General features: G+C 39.9%; 1 protein-coding gene across 8 annotated transcripts in view; it reads left to right on the forward strand.

Moving 5' to 3' along the window:
- The window catches only part of LOC764716 (helicase domino), a 68370-nt gene that overhangs the window by 8845 nt on the left and 43269 nt on the right, over positions 1 to 16256 (forward strand). For all 8 annotated transcript variants that reach the window (XM_030992038.1, XM_030992043.1, XM_030992039.1 and 5 more), the window contains exons 5-17: positions 426 to 631; positions 1201 to 1386; positions 2009 to 2149; positions 2671 to 2863; positions 3651 to 3934; positions 4416 to 4494; positions 5050 to 5262; positions 5747 to 5895; positions 6604 to 6702; positions 7119 to 7296; positions 8198 to 8334; positions 8793 to 8935; positions 9379 to 9598. In XM_030992038.1, the coding sequence (XP_030847898.1) occupies positions 426 to 631; positions 1201 to 1386; positions 2009 to 2149; positions 2671 to 2863; positions 3651 to 3934; positions 4416 to 4494; positions 5050 to 5262; positions 5747 to 5895; positions 6604 to 6702; positions 7119 to 7296; positions 8198 to 8334; positions 8793 to 8935; positions 9379 to 9598 (2228 nt within the window). The remainder of the gene's footprint in view (positions 1 to 425; positions 632 to 1200; positions 1387 to 2008; positions 2150 to 2670; positions 2864 to 3650; positions 3935 to 4415; positions 4495 to 5049; positions 5263 to 5746; positions 5896 to 6603; positions 6703 to 7118; positions 7297 to 8197; positions 8335 to 8792; positions 8936 to 9378; positions 9599 to 16256) is intronic.

The following is a 16256-nucleotide window of genomic DNA, read 5'->3' on the forward strand; positions in this document are numbered from 1 at the left end:
GGGAACTATTTGCATTTTGAAATAAGGACTTTTCAATGAATTTATTTGCTAAGGGTCACTGTATGTTGAGAGGGTATTGTTTTTTTTTGAAAGTCCTTTTGTGTGTCTTGTTTGTCTAGTTTCAACACATCTTTTTTCAGTGCATTAAAGTACTGGTGTATACAGAATTTATTCATGCAAGCTTTCCCTCATGTTGATCTGAGGCTTTCAGACTAGAGTCGCCTGTTCTGCTTATCAATAGTGTGCATGGTGCTTACAGCCTCAGAAATCAATCTCCTGGTCTATATCCTCAGACAAATGTCTTATACGTTGTCTGGCACCAGACTTGGGACAGTTCTACTTCAGTCTTCAGATAAAGATAAATGCATTGTATCTTATCATCTATTGGAAGACATTCCTCATTCCTCAATTTTTGTTTTGTCCAGGTCTCGCCTCGCCCCCGCAACGCAATATAAGTGGCATAAGTGGACCATCGGCATTAGGTCAGCTCTCGGGTAACAAGAGCCTGATCAGATCTCCTCTTCCGCCCGGGTTATCAAGAGACAGACAAGGGACCAGGCAGGGAGCCCTCTCTGCAGTCTATGACTACACCATCGGCTCTCAGGAGATGATCGTAGAAAGAGCAAAACAGGTAGGTAATGATGGATGTCAAAGGTAATTTCTGTCATAGAGAAGAAAAAAGAAATATACAGAAATTTTTCTTGTCTTGTTGCAATTTGTTCAGGAACATGGATTTGACAAGCTTGTTGCAAAATATGTATTGTGATTTTCACAGATTGTTATTGATATATTAGATGATTTCTGTAGCCCACAGTAGAGCAAATCTTTGGCAGGCTGTGCAATGTAGCCTGTGGTGGGGAACATTGTCATTTCTTGAATGACCATACATGTCATGAATCGCGATATACTGGATACTTCTGGTAGGGACAAACGGTAGTGGACACACATCGGAGTGGCAGGGGTTGTCAAGCTGTTCTGTGCTTGTTAACTCGTAAAACACTTCGTAAAACAAAATGGAATCTTCTCATTCTCAGGTAGTGCTTTCTAGTGCAGAACTTGAATTATAGCATTCCAACATTCCTGGTATTGTTAAATTGCATCATTGCACCATATTGGCGTCTGAGGGGCAATTGCGTCTGTTTCTCCTAGCGCTAAACTATCTCTCTTTGTGTTTTCAATTTACTTGGTGATGTATAACAGGAAGCCCAGGTGATGCAAAGAATAGCCGAGCTGAGAAGAGACGGACTTTGGTCTGCCAAGCGTCTTCCCAGGGTTCAGGAGCCTCCACGACACAAGGCACACTGGGACTACCTGCTGGAGGAGATGCAGTGGCTTGCTGCAGACTTTGCTCAGGAGAGAAGGTGGAAGAAAAATGCTGCCAGAAAGGTACGTAGTAGCAGTCTGCTTGCTACAACCCACCAATGCTTTGAATGAAATAGGTTTTCCCCACTGCGCCCATATAGAGAACTTGACTTTAAAAGTGTGTTCATTTTGGATGTCAAATGTTAAGTAGTGTAATTTTTCTATTCACGTAGGAATTCCTTTTTTTCGTTTTATCAAATTTGCATCAGATGTTCTTTAGTTTAGTTCATATTAAAACTGTAGTACTACCTTTTCTATAGCACTGTAGAAAAATTAGTTTGAGGCTTTCAGACTAGAGTCGCCTGTTCTGCTTATCAATAGTGTGCAAGGTGCTTACAGCCTCAGAAATCAAACTCCTGGTCTATATCCTCAGACAAATGTCTTATACGTTGTCTGGCACCAGACTTGGGACAGTTTCCTATGCAGAACCTTCACTTCCATCTTGGCCATTGACATGTGCACACTCCCCATGGCCATCCCCTTGCCTACCCCGAAATAGAACCCTATAAGGTATACATGTCTATTCTTACGTTATAAAGATTTTCATGATCATGTTTATTGTAGCATCAGTGCTATTCTACCAAATATTATAACTTGTGCATATGTAGACGATTACTAGAAATGTTACCATTGTTCTTGCTTACAGTTGGCTCGAGCTGTGGCCAAACACCACCAGGACCAAGAGGCCAGGGAGATGAAAGCTGGCAAGGAGGAGGTGCAGAAACTCAAGCGGATAGCAGGGAACATCGCCAAAGAAATCAAAGCTTTCTGGGCTAATATAGAAAAAGTAAGGGCTCACATTTTATTATTGATCTATGATTTTACGTTTTGTTCATTATTGTGGGCTGATCTTGGGCAAATTTTTCATTCAAAATGACTTATTAACTTGCAGATAGTTAATTTTGCCAGATGAAAAATATTAATGTATGAATTTATATAAAACAACAGATGATAACATTAGGATTATGCCATATTCGACAAGATGGTGTGATCAGTCTCAGTCTACACACCCTGCATCGAGCAAATGGCAAGACAAACTCCCAGGTCATGACTGCTTCTGTACTCGCTTTGTATTTTCGTAGCATTTACAGCAATGATTCATGACACATGTAATCTAAATTTACAATGAGATCACTTTTCATCAATAATGGATTATTGAAATATTAATTTAAATGTTTTGAAACAGTGTTTATATTCATCGATTGAAAGGAAGCTTTAACATTTTTGCATAAGAATTTGATTGGAATACTGAATTTATAATAGTGTCTAATACAGTTCTAATTAGGCTCCCTTCTGTATTGACTTCAGGTTGTGCAATATAAACAGCAGAGCAGATTAGATGAACGAAGGAAGAAGGCTCTGGACCTTCAGCTGGACTTCATCGTCGGTCAGACAGAGAAGTATTCATCCTGGCTCACAGAGGGACTTAACACCAGCACGGCAGCGTCTTCTGCTCAAGCTTCCTCGGTGTCTAGTCCAAGGTCTGATCGCATGGTTGATGGTAAGCTTTCTGCATGTAAAGAATACAGTCAAACCTGCTTTAGTGACCACCTGACTACGAGGGGCCACTTTTTGTGTTTCCCTTGGGCGGTCGCTATAGACAGGTTTGACTACCTAATAGAATGTAAGCCATCTTTAATCTGGTTAAAAGTTGTGTGAAGAAAACAAACAATGCAAGATGAAAATTATTAAGGTATGAATTTATATAAGGGAACGGATGATTAAATTTGGATCATGCTGGATTATGCCATATTCGACAAGAGGTGTGATAAGTCTCGGTCTACACACCCGGCACCGAGCACATGGCAAGATAAACTCCCGGTCATGACTGCTTCTGTACACGCTTTTTTTCTCGGTAGCATATACAGCAATGGCTCATGGCACACTTAATCTTAATTGAAAATAAGAACACTTTTCATCAATAATGGATTATTCTAATAAAATGTATGACATCTTAAATCTGGTTTATAGTTCTGTTATGCAATTTGAAATGTCAGAAAATCAAAACAAGACTTGAAATGCTACATCTTCAGATGGTGTAATAATACTCCTACTGAGAAGGGTGGTATAACATAAAACCCTTTAGTTATGTAACTTAACCTGTTGATTATGAAGAAGCTTAATTAATCCTACTTTATTCCCATTTACTCCATGATCTACCATTCTGAAAATAATGAAAGTTGCCCCATCTGTATGCCACACTATCTTTTGCACAGTTATTCTCTGCCTTTTAAAGTATTATCCCAAGTATTTACGTTCACATGTCCCATTGTTCCCCTCTCCTGCAGACATTGAATTTGAACCTCAGGGAGATGACAGCGACGATGAAGAGACGATAGACGTGGAGGAGAAGCAGGCCGCCAAGGCGGGTGAGGTGGCCGGTGGTGTGAGTGAGATTGAGCTGCTGCAGAGGGAGAGTGAGCTTCCTATAGAAGAGCTGCTCAGCTCTCTACAGGAAGCGCAGAAGAAGGAGGAGGAAGAGAAGAAGAAGAGCTCTGGGGGAAAGGCGGAAGGGGAGACGACCAAGAAACGGGAAGAGGATCAGCCAGATGCTGCTTCCCTTGTAGAAGTGGTGAGTCTAGTCTACATGCAATGTTCAAGCACTAGGAGGGTGTTTCACAAAACTTGTCATCAGTGACAAATGACAGTTGTTGTTATAAGCTACTGAATCCTTGCTTCTGATTGGTTATCAGCAGATTTGTCACTGATATTTGTCATTTGTCATTGAAAAAAGGTTTTGTGAAACGAGGTCACCGATGTGTATGTGTCACTCTCTCCTGATATACCGAGAGTTGAGTGTGCATCTAGACAAGGCATTATTTGGAGAGTTTTATAGCACCATAGTGATAGAGTGATATAAAGGTGATGATTTAAAATGAGTTGATATTTTTAGGTCTTTTTAAAGAAGGTGCTTGGAAATTGCATTGCAAGATTGAAATTAATAGAAGGAGAAGGAAAGAATGCATAGTTTTTCTTGATGTTGACTTATATATTAGCAAAGCAAGACAATGGTTTTTAATATTAACAAAAAAAAAATCCTTTTATCCACACAGACTGCACCTGACTCCAAGATCTCAGAGAGTAAAGATGACAAGGACTTTGAATTATCAGCAGATGAAGAAGAAATAGTTGGTAAGTTTATTTCAAGATTTCAAGATTTATTCAAGGTTTATACTCTCGTTTTGTTTCAATTTTGTTCAAGTTCTAGTTTTGTTTGAGGAATAGCGCATCCATCAGTCTGACCATGATTCGTTGGGTGCTATCATCCTCATAGAATAAAAGATCTGTTTCCAATTCCCTGGGACTGTGTGTCAATTAGACTCAGGGGTAGTTAATTCAGATACATAATGTGGTGTTGCTACTAAATTTATACTGATAATAAATTGAAGAAGGGCCAATGCAAACCTGTCTACGAAGACCCCTTTCTGTGTTTCCCTTGGGCGGTCGCTATAGACAGGTTTGACTGCATTGGCACAGAGCTAAAGCCTTGGTCACAAAAGCCATTACAAACTGGTACGAACGCTGTACGAACGATTTTCAGACGATGGAAATTCAGGAAGACGATGGCAAAACTGAGATTGGTACAAAATTATCGTTGGTACGATCCTTTGTGACCGTAGCATAAGATATGGTAGTGGAAGAATGTGAATTTTGAAGTAACATCAAGGTTTCTGTGCACCCTCCCAGATGATGATGAGAAGACCCTTGACGAGCAAGAAGAAACGGAAGGCACGGTTGATCACAAGGCCGAGCTGGACGATCTAGCTGCAGATGGTGAGATCCCGATGGAAGAACTCTTGAAGCGATATCAAGGAGCTTATGCAGAGGACTTTGACTTCTCTGATGCAGATGAAGATGAAAGTGAGGAGGACGACGACGATGAAGAAGATTCATCACAAGGTCAGTATTTTTTTTATATTTTAGGAGGGGGGGGGGGGGGTGGCAGGGGGATACTGTTTTCCTAAAGCTTGCCTTCTCAGTAAAGATCAATTGCAATGATACATCGAAGTGGCAGGGGTTGTCAAGCTGTTCCGTGCTTGTTAACTCGTACAACATTTCGTAAATCAAAATGGAATCTTCTCATTCTCAGGTTTTGCTCTCTAATGCGGAACTTGAATTATAGCATTCCCACATTCTCAAGGTTAACAGAATTTCAAGTAAAGACCAGGGCCCCCTTGTACAAAGAGTTACGATTGATCCAAATCAATCGCAAGTTTGCAGTCTCCTATCTCTTATGTACATGGTTGCGATTGATATCAATTCTCTGTAAGACGGGGCCCAGGAAAGTATGACGTATGTGATTGTTTTACAGGTAATAACAAAAAATGGAATCAATTAAATATCTGGAAGAGAATGATATATTTTGTTGTTTCAATTCATGTAGATTCATCATCTGAAGAAGAAGAGTTGGAGGAAACCGAGGAGGAGGAGGAAGAGGATGATCAGGATAAAGATGAACTCAAGGACGTGGGAATGGAATATCTCATCAACCCTGAGAAAGAAAATGAAGACCTTGCAGCAAAAGCATCACAGGTGAGTATTCTGATTTTCCAGATTTGTCAGGCCTCACTGTGGTCCCTTCGCCAGTTTAAAGAGAAGGACAAGCTCTGGGGAGAGGTGAAAAATAATTTGTGTTCACATTGTTATTATGCAAGTGTGAAAGAACATCAGAGAGAAAAATGTTCATAAAAAGCATGGCTCTTCAAATGCCTTCATATTCTAAATATGACAAGTAACGGCTTAAAAATGATTTTTATGCCACATGGGTGTGTAGTCCCACATACATTTTTCTGTGAACAGTGCTTACTTTTTCTTACGATTCCACACCATTTATTTCACAATGACCAGTTAATCTGATAAGCAATGGCTCCTCTCGACTAGTAGATATCACAAGCCCACTAGTTGCTATATTTTTCTGTTCAATGATGGAACAGTTTGCAATAAAATCATATTGTACATGGGGGGGGGGGAATAATTAACGTGACTAGTGTTTACTAATTGTGGTGGATAGGAGACCCCCAAATGTAGCTCTTTTAGGGTCAAAGAGTTGTCAATACTAAAATTGAAAATATAATTGAGTAACATCAGTTGGTCCTGAGAGAGATATTGGATTGATCATATGATTCATATCCAAGAGGTAATCGTACCATTTGGCCTAATGCAAGGAATATACTATATGATGGGAGATCCACCAAAGGGAATCTGTGTATTCATTGCATGTGTGTCGCTTCTCTTCTTCAGGGAACATCCGAAGAAGCTGGTCCCAACATGGAGATCACTGACATTGCTGCTGCTGCTCAGAGTTTACAACCAACAGGATATACCCTCTCAGATACACAGGTAAGAAGCAATGTAGTTAGCAGCTGACTGGAAGGATTGGTCATTGGCATCATCTTTGAAGTCTGGTTCTTTCTAATCGTGTTTGGACTTTCAGGATTTTAGTACATCTTTGGGAATACAAAGCTTGACTGCAACGAAAAGAAAATATATATATATATATATATATATATATAGGAATGGATTACATTTGTACTGGTTAACTATTTCCCCTTCTGATAAATTTAATTGCTCATTTGTAGTGTCCCACAACCTGCTTTCTACATAAAAACTACAATATAAATATAAAACCAATATCACGAAATTCCCTTAGAATTACTGTGTTACAGCTAGTTGTACTCGTAACGGATGAGCTCGGTAATCAGGCATGCCTTGCATAGTAACCACTCTAAATTACACCTGTTCCTTGTGAAACGTAGGTCAAAACCAAAGTGCCCTTCCTGCTGCGCCACACCCTACGTGAATACCAGCATATAGGACTGGACTGGCTGGTCACCATGCTGGAGAAGAAACTCAATGGTATCCTGGCCGACGAGATGGGATTGGGAAAGACTATCCAAACCATTGCATTACTTGCCCATCTTGCCTGTGATGAAGGTAGGTATTTTTTCCCCTTCCTCATTGCCATCCATGGGATGGTAGTATTTTTGTGGAGAGGAACTCGAAGGTGATTGACAAATTTGCAACCATCCAGGGACCTGTTGCATAAAACTTAACATTAATGGCAACTATCATGGTAACATTGCTCAACAGCCAATCAAAATCAAGTATTCCATGGAAGTTACCATAAATAATAAGTTTCATGCAACGGGACCCTGATCTGTTCTTTCACTGATGAGACATACATGAGCAGTGAAATGTATATTTAGTATTAGACATTCCACCACTAGTGTACTAGTCTTGAATTATTGACCCTAGTCAATAGGGCTGCTGTGTCACCAAGTTTGATCAATTGTTCTAATCCAAGATGAAGTGATGAAGAATGCTCAATTTTGTTTGATTTCAAGTTGTGCAATGTTGTGTTTGAGGTATAGCGCATCCATCAGTCTGACCATGATTTGTTGGGTGCTATCATCCTCATAGAATAAAAGATCTGTTTCCAATACCCTGGGACTGTGTGTCAATTAGACTCAGGGGTAGTTAATTCAGATACATAATGTGGTGTTGCTACTTGATTTATATTGATAGTAAATTGCAGAAGGGCCCAACATCATCACTTTGTGCTAGTGCTTACATCTTCACAAAATCATTGATAAATAAACATACACTATTAAATGCTCGTTTCTATAACTTGACCAGTTAATGATGATAACTTTTCCATCAATGGCAGCTACCGTGGTAACAGGGCTCAACAACCAATCAAAATCAAGGTTTTCATGGTAGTTACCATCGATGGTAAGTTTTGTGCAACGGGCCCTGATGATTCCTTTTGATGAGTCCAGAAATTCAGGCTCCCTTTTTCACATTTGTATCAAATGCACTATCTGTTGTTTTGCAGGATGTTGGGGACCACATCTCATAGTTGTTCCTACAAGCGTGATGCTCAACTGGGAGATGGAGCTCAAGAAGTGGTGTCCTGCTTTCAAGATTCTCACGTACTATGGCAGCCAGAAAGAGAGAAAGCTCAAGAGAACGGTGAGTCAAGTATCCCAAATGTTCTTCTTGTAATCTCTCAAAGAGAATTAATTAACTTGCTTTTCATGCCTTCTAAGTAAAGATAAATTGCAATGAAACATCGGAGTGGCAGGGGTTGTCAAGCTGTTCCGTGCTTGTTAACTCGTAAATAAAAATGGAATCTTCTCATTCTCAGGTTTTATAGCATTCCCACATTCTCACGATTACTTTAATTTCAAGTAAAGGCCAGGAAAGCGTGACATGTGACTGTGTGATAAGTAATCCAGAAATGAAAATGATAAAATGTTTGAAAGATAAGTACCAAAAAGAATATTGCAAAACTCCTATCACTATGTTGTTTGTACCTACCATAGGTTGAACAACTTACAGATAGCCATTGAATGTGAATATCTCTGCAGCATCTGCTAATCATTATGAATTAGACAACATTTATTTTATATTTTGTCATTCTGGAACAGGGTTGGACCAAATCAAATGCCTTCCATGTCTGCATTACATCCTACAAGTTAGTCATTCAGGACCACCAGTCATTCCGAAGGAAAAAGTGGAAGTACCTCGTGCTTGATGAGGCCCAAAACATCAAGAATTTCAAGTCTCAAAGGTGAGCCAATGTTATTCGGTTACAGTGTCCTGTTGGCTTTAATGTCTTTGAGAAGGCAAGTAACATGCCTTCGGTCCAAAACATTTATATTGTGATGGTTTGAACAGCCAATTTCAATGTGTCATGGTCAAGCTATTGAAAGTATCAGGTTATCTACCTTCTACCAATAGTTTAAATGTCTTTGAGGATTGCATATATGTGACAGAAAGAATTTCATATAATACTCATGTTGGTAAAACACCAGTGATTTATGGCCTATGCTTCCTTCATGGAAAAGAGGTATCCAGTACCAATCAATACTGAAATATTTTTGTCAATCAAGACTCCTTGTTGATGGTCTTATATTGTCACGTTGAAGTATTTTTTCCATATCATGCTTTTGCAGGAGTGTTATGTTGATTGTGGCCTGCATTTATCCTTGATTTGTTTGTTCTCTGTAATAGATGGCAGACCTTGCTCAACTTCAGCAGTCAGCGTCGACTCCTGCTCACCGGCACACCCTTGCAGAACAACCTGATGGAGCTTTGGTCTCTCATGCATTTCCTGATGCCTCACGTCTTCCAGTCCCACCGAGAGTTCAAGGAATGGTTCTCCAACCCCCTGGGAGGCATGATCGAAGGCACCCAGGAGTACAACGAGGGTATCATCCGCAGGCTGCACAAGGTAAGCCATCAAGATGAGCCTGGGGGCGTTTCACGAAACTTGTTACCAGTGACAAATGAAATCCTTGCTTCTGATTGGTTATCAGCAGATTTGTCTCTGACTTTTGTCATTTGTCATTGAAAAAGGTTTTGTGAAACGGGGCCCTGATTGTTATTTGAAATGGCATAATTCATGGCCATTGGTATCTGGGCTTTATTATACCAACACTCAGAATCTTAGAAAGTTTAATTTGATACTTTGGAAGATAGTTAAAATAGATTTCATGATAAAAATATTAAGGTTTAAAGCTGATACTCTAAGACAATCCCAAATACTGAGATAATTACATAAATAGAAAGCTTTTAACCCCCATAATAACACCAAATGGTGTCCACCCGACAAAACAAGTTTAGAATAATGAATTTATTCGAGTAAACTCTACCAAAATATCTAAGTCTGAAACCCGGAAGTGCACGTAGAGTCGGGCCTCTATCCGTGACGTCACGAACGGGAGTCATGGGCTCAGTGAGAGTGAATGGCAGTGATATCCCTACGTAAATGCTATCCTGTCAGAGCTTAGATTTGTTGTTGTTAAGGAGTATATTTGATGGATTTTCTGTTTTCATTTGAATGAAGAATAACGAAGCAACATTTTCCAGTCGCTGATTTCTTTTTATATCCTCATATTCACCTACAGTATTGCTCGAAATAAAGTAGACACCGTACCGCCGTGTACCGCGCGGGAGCAAATTACCACGGTAATTTATTGAGTACCGCCACCCAACTGATTACCGCGGTACTCCCACCTACCATAATGTCCCGCGGTAATGTACCACAGTCGGGAGTCCCCAGTCTCGTAGAACACGAGATTCTTGTATGTTTAGTCTATCCTCAAAACATAAATAAAAATGTGTGTGTTAATGTGAGTGAGAGATGTATGGGGATTTCAACTTTTTGATCTGTAATGAATGGAAATTGCCGATTGACTGACTTGATTCCACAAGTTCGCACGTACTGCACATGATGGTTGTTAGCCAACTAGGCATTGTTTGTAATTAGCTGAAAAAAATGTTCATTGATAATGAGAATAAACGAGTTTGGGTAGGATTTCACCATACCATCATTATTTCAGAACAATTGTTGAATATTTGAATAACGAAGAGCCTTTATTTCAAGAGGTAAAAGCAGCCACAAATACACTGAACATTATAATGGTCTGATAAACTTAAACTACCCCAGCATGTAACCTAGTAACCAAACACAATGAAACAAAGGGATGAATGTAGGTCAATTCATTCATCGATACGCGAGGCACGCAAGTTTGATAACTACATAGGCCCACATCGCTTTGCTCATTCTGGTTTGAAAATACAAACGACCCAACTAAGCATAATCACGCAGCTGCAATTTGTTTAGCTACAGATTGATCAATGATTGCTTACTTACCTGATTCTATGACGTGATCCCACTTTTAGAATATCCATGTTTAACTATAAATCCGAAAATCAGATGAAAGTTATCCCAGGGACATCCATGGTTATCCGAAAGATTAATTCCCTTACACACGCTGTTGGAACCACCAATGGTATAAAAGCTAAGTCTAGTTTCGGACACAATAATTCCATTTTTAAAACCACTACAACAACGATTCGTACAATCTCGTTCTATCTCTAAATGGTGATTTTCAGATGAAAAGTTAGCTCTTCTCATTGGCTAAATAATAATTTGCAACTTTATTTTTTAAAAGCAAATAATTATTTGCTCGTTTTCAGTTGTCATTTATGGTATGGCGTCTGAATTGGCAGACTATGCAAGCCCTTTCAGTTTCAGCTGGCTGGGGCGTGTCATATTTCTTAGATAAGAACTGTCAAAACATGTCTGGGAAATGTAATCACGTGCAGGAGGGAGAGAGAGAGAGAGAGAGAGAGAGAGAGCATGAACCTAGGTTCATGGAGAGAGAGGGAGAGGGCAGAGAGGGAAGTAGAAAGACGGGGTTAGGTAGAGGTGTGGAGGACAGTGACCTTATGTCATTTACTTGTTAATCAATCAATGTTTGACGGGACTTGTAAACATCCATGAAGGGTGATCTCTTCAGATGACGAATCAAAGAATAGAGGATAAAAGGGAAGGGAAATACATGTAGATATTAAAGATTAAATGATATCAGAGATAGGAAATATATGGAACGAAGAGGCGACTGTAAAGGAATAAAGTATACAAGGAAATAGATGGGAAGAATCAGAAACTGGATAAGAATAAAGGATTCGTGGGAGAGGAAATCTACATGGGAGGAAGAGGAGACTTGATATAAATAAAAGGGTTATGGGACGAACACCCCCGGCCAAGGCAATTATCCCCTCCGGCTCCCCCTCGGAAAATTACCCCCTTTGATTTTCACCCCCCCCCCCCCCCCCCGAAAAAATGCAAATTATCATCAGGGTGGACTTCCCCGTCAATGAACGGGGGGGGGGGGCGTATATTTGTCCTTGGGGCATATTTGTCCTTGGGGAGCTAATTCTCCTCCGTGGATATTCGTTCCGGGGGGGGGGGGGGGGGTATTTGTCCTCGGATGTTAAAGCCTACGGGGGTTATCGTTCCTGGGGGGGGGGGTGGTTGTCCGAAGGTTCGTATTTCCGAAAAATGCAATAGGGTTCATAATCCGAAAATGAAATAGGGTCCATAATTCCGAAACTGGAAAAAGGTACCTAAAAAGAAACGAACATTAATATTCAGGAGGCCGAGACGCCCCCCTCCCATAAGACTTAAGACATCCTAAATAACTGTAGAGAGAGACATAGACGGGGAGAAATAGTAGAAGACAACAAAAGATAATAGAAAAGTATAAAGGACAAATAAAAAAAAAGGAAATGAAGAAAGGAAGGAAGAGAGGAATATTAGAAAAGGAGGGATAAGAGCGCAATCGGTGATATAGAGTGAAAGATAGATTATTGATTGATTAATAAGGTGATAATTGGAGGTCCGAGGCCATCTCACCAATTTCGTTTGATTTTCTGATTCATTTATTGTTTGTTCGTTTGTTGCTATTTATTTGGTATTTGTTATTGGCTCCCCTCCGCCCTCTTTCTTGTATTCATGGGATTAACCGTCTCCCTTATTATGGGAACGAAATGTACATCATATTAACCCCCCCCCCCCTCCCCCTCCCGCTGGATCCGCCAATGCTAGTGTTTACAAATAAACTTGATTAATTTTAAAACAAACAAAACGAAACAGGTCAATATATTTCACGAGTTGTATACAAAAAACAGTTACAATAGAGGATCTCCTTCCCCCTTTCTTTTCTTCTTCCTCTCTTCTTTATTTCCCTTATTCTCATTCTCTCTTTCTCTTTTATTTTGGCGGGCAGGGGGAGGGGGCCAAGCACGCTCCTTCCCCTGGATCCGCGCCTGTATTTCAGGCTTTTCTTGAGCGTTTTTAAATAAACCACGTCCGCCTTCTAATGTCAGCTAGTGCTTTGAATCTTGCCTAAACATTGAAAATGGATAATTTAGTTAAAATTTTCTCTTCATGTGTAGCCCGATAACACAGGCAATACTTCATTTGCACTCAGCCATTAGAAACATAAGACGATAGAAATAAAGCAACATAACATATGGAAAGATAGAATTATCTGGCGGCCGCCAAATAATCTAGCTATATTTCCTCACGTTATGATGCGGATAGAAAGAGACATAAAACAAAGAATAACATGAGAGATAGAAAGAGAAGATAGAAAGATAGAAACAAAGAATAATAACAGGAAAGAAAAGAAGATAGAAAGGAAAACAAAGAATTTCAAAATGAAAATAGAAAGAGGAAATGATAGAAGTATAAAAGCAAAGAGTAACATACAGAAAATAGAAAGAGAAGAAGGTGGAAGGATAAAAACAAAGAATACCATAAGGAAAGGTAGAAAGTGAAGAAGATAGAAGGAAAATAACATAATCATGATAAGGAAAGATAGAATTATCTGGCGGCCGCCAGACAATTATGACTTGGTTCGTAAGTATATGTAAATTGTATTGGAATGGGAACAATACAGTTCAGTTCAGTTCATCTGAAGAGAGAGAGAACCCCTTACACATCAATGTGAGCTGAGCCTGAAAGAAACCGGACTTCAAGAAATCTTTTATGAACAAATTCTAAAGGTCCCCTTATTTCAAAGAGCCCGATGACGAGGGCGCTGGCCGGGAGATTAGAGAAACAATACACCTTTTATGAACCAATTCTAAAGGTCCCCTTGATGGAATTTAATGGCATTAACGGATTTAATAGTGATTGCATATAGGACAGGATGCAATGTGTTTGGACATGTCGTATGTTTATCATGACGCCTAGAAAATATCGATTGGGAAATTGAGAGAAAACTTCATGTACATCGTTAATTTATCCTTTGTGTTACGATGTAAATCCTACTAACATCGTTTGCCATTATGGATTATTTCGGATATGAGAGGTGGTGAAAAGAGTAGAAGAAAGATTGGGAAAGAATGAAGGAAACATTTTGCATGAAAAAGCGGGTGAAATAGATGATCAAAATTAGAGGAAGAAAGAGGATGCAAGAGAGAGATGGAGGCTGTTGAAAGATCAGAGGACTGATTAAATGATACGTTAAGGTAGAATGAGAGAGTATATATGAGAGATGGTGAAAATAGTAAAGCAAGCAGTGGCGGATCCAGGTTTTCCAATTGAGGTGGGGGGGGGGGGGGGGGCGGAAATTTAAACATTTTTTTTCTTGTTGCTCGAGGGGGGGGGTAGTGTGAGCACTACAAATATAATCATGTTTTTACTCAACAGCCCCTCCCTCCCCCTTCTTGAGAAAAAAAGTAACTTTGTGGTTACCATCTTATATTAAAACTTTTTGGGCAGGGGTGGGGGCCGTCAGTGTTTTTTGCCAGGGAGGAAGGGGCCCCGTTGCCCCCCCCCCACCCCCTCTATTGGAAAATCCTGAATCCGCCAATGCTTCCTAAATTTTTGTTAATTTCCAATCTAAATGGTCCTTACGCTCTAATAATTGAACAATGATGTTCTCATGCCACGTGGCATTACTCTGTATCGTTATCCAGTCACAACAACGGCTTGCAAAATAATGACATATTTATTACATTCCCCGCTATGTCCCGAGTCGGCGCTCTCAGAACAAAGGTGCGTAACACTTCGCGGTGTTTTAGAACTTTGGTGTTGATTGACATGACACCTCATTTAAGATACGCAATCGGCCTATACAGTGCCTCCCAGGAAGAAAAAAAAAAACGAAACCGAGAATTGTCAATGTTTTATCATAACTTAATCACAATTATAAGAGGAGAATGGGTATGAATAAAGGACACTATAGAGAGAGAGGAAAAAGATGGAGAGAAGAAGAGACTGGATAGGAATAAAGGATACTAAATAGAAGGAAATAGATGGAGAGAAGAAGAGACTGGGTAAGAATAAAGGATACTAAAGAGAGAGGAAATACATGGAGAGAAGAAGAGACTGGGTAGGAATAAAGGATACTAGAGAGAAGGAAATAGATCGGGATGAGAAGAGACTGGGTAGGAATAAATGATACTATAGAGAGGGGAAATAGATGGGGAGAAGAGGAGACCCGGGGAAGAATAACTAGAGAGAGGAAATAGATGGGGAGAAGAGGAGACTCGTTAAGAATAAAAGATACTAGAGGAAATAGATGGGGAGAAGAGGAGACTCGTTAAGAGTAAAGGATAATAGAGAGAGGAAGTAGATGGGGGAAGAGGAGACATTGACGTTGTTATTTTTATGCTTCTACTTCTTTCTCTTGTTTCTCACACCGCAACTATCTTATTTTTAGTATGTTTGAATATTTACACACATTCGTTCTCATGATTTACCCTTGACATCACTTGGAAATCGATTTAAAAAAAAATATGATTTCAGCTCTGCATAGCAGTTTTTTCAGCATGTCCGTACTCATCAATATTCATGAGCGCATAATCACGCACGCTGTTATGTTGGCAAGGCTCCAAGAAGTCATGTCATATCGTGGGAACCAAAACTTTCTCCCTGCCTGGGTACGTAGAGACCGTACATTGCGTAACATACACTTTCTCTGTCATCAAGTCACACAGAAGAGATTGAGATATGAGTCGAGTTGTTAAATGATTTAATTATGTCAAGAAGATAAGAGATAAATTTGTTTCTCTGGGGACTTGCTGGTTGAAGACTGGTGGAATGTGACATGGGCCACGCGAGCAAGGTAAATCAAGTTTAGGGTGAATTTATCTGCGATCTTTTCTTAGTTTTGCTAATATATTACTTAATCCCGAATTCTTGGTCTTGCTATTTATATTAGTCAATCCCGAACCGAACTAAAGTTCGGGTAAAAAAGTGCTGAACTCTACCGAACATGGCGCCTGACTAACGGCACTATTGAGGAAACCAACATTTGTATTCTTTTATTATTTTTATTAGAGAGGTTTAAAGAAACCCAACCCAAACACCCGCCTGGTTTGAATGTAAACATCCCATGGCTGTCTCTCTCTCTCTCTACCCCCTACCCCTCTTTCTTTCTCTCTCCCTCCCCATCTCTCTCCACCTCGTCTCCCCTCCCTCGCCTTTATCTTAGTAATACATTTATCTCCTCCTCTCTCTCTCTCTTCCGTCCTTTTCACCTTTTCTGAAAATCTCACATCATGCTCGTCATTTTCACTGAAATAAC

The sequence above is a fragment of the Strongylocentrotus purpuratus genome, unplaced genomic scaffold (assembly GCF_000002235.5).
Source record: "Strongylocentrotus purpuratus isolate Spur 01 unplaced genomic scaffold, Spur_5.0 spur5_scaffold_2, whole genome shotgun sequence".
In the NCBI taxonomy this organism is placed as follows: Eukaryota; Metazoa; Echinodermata; class Echinoidea; order Camarodonta; family Strongylocentrotidae; genus Strongylocentrotus; species Strongylocentrotus purpuratus.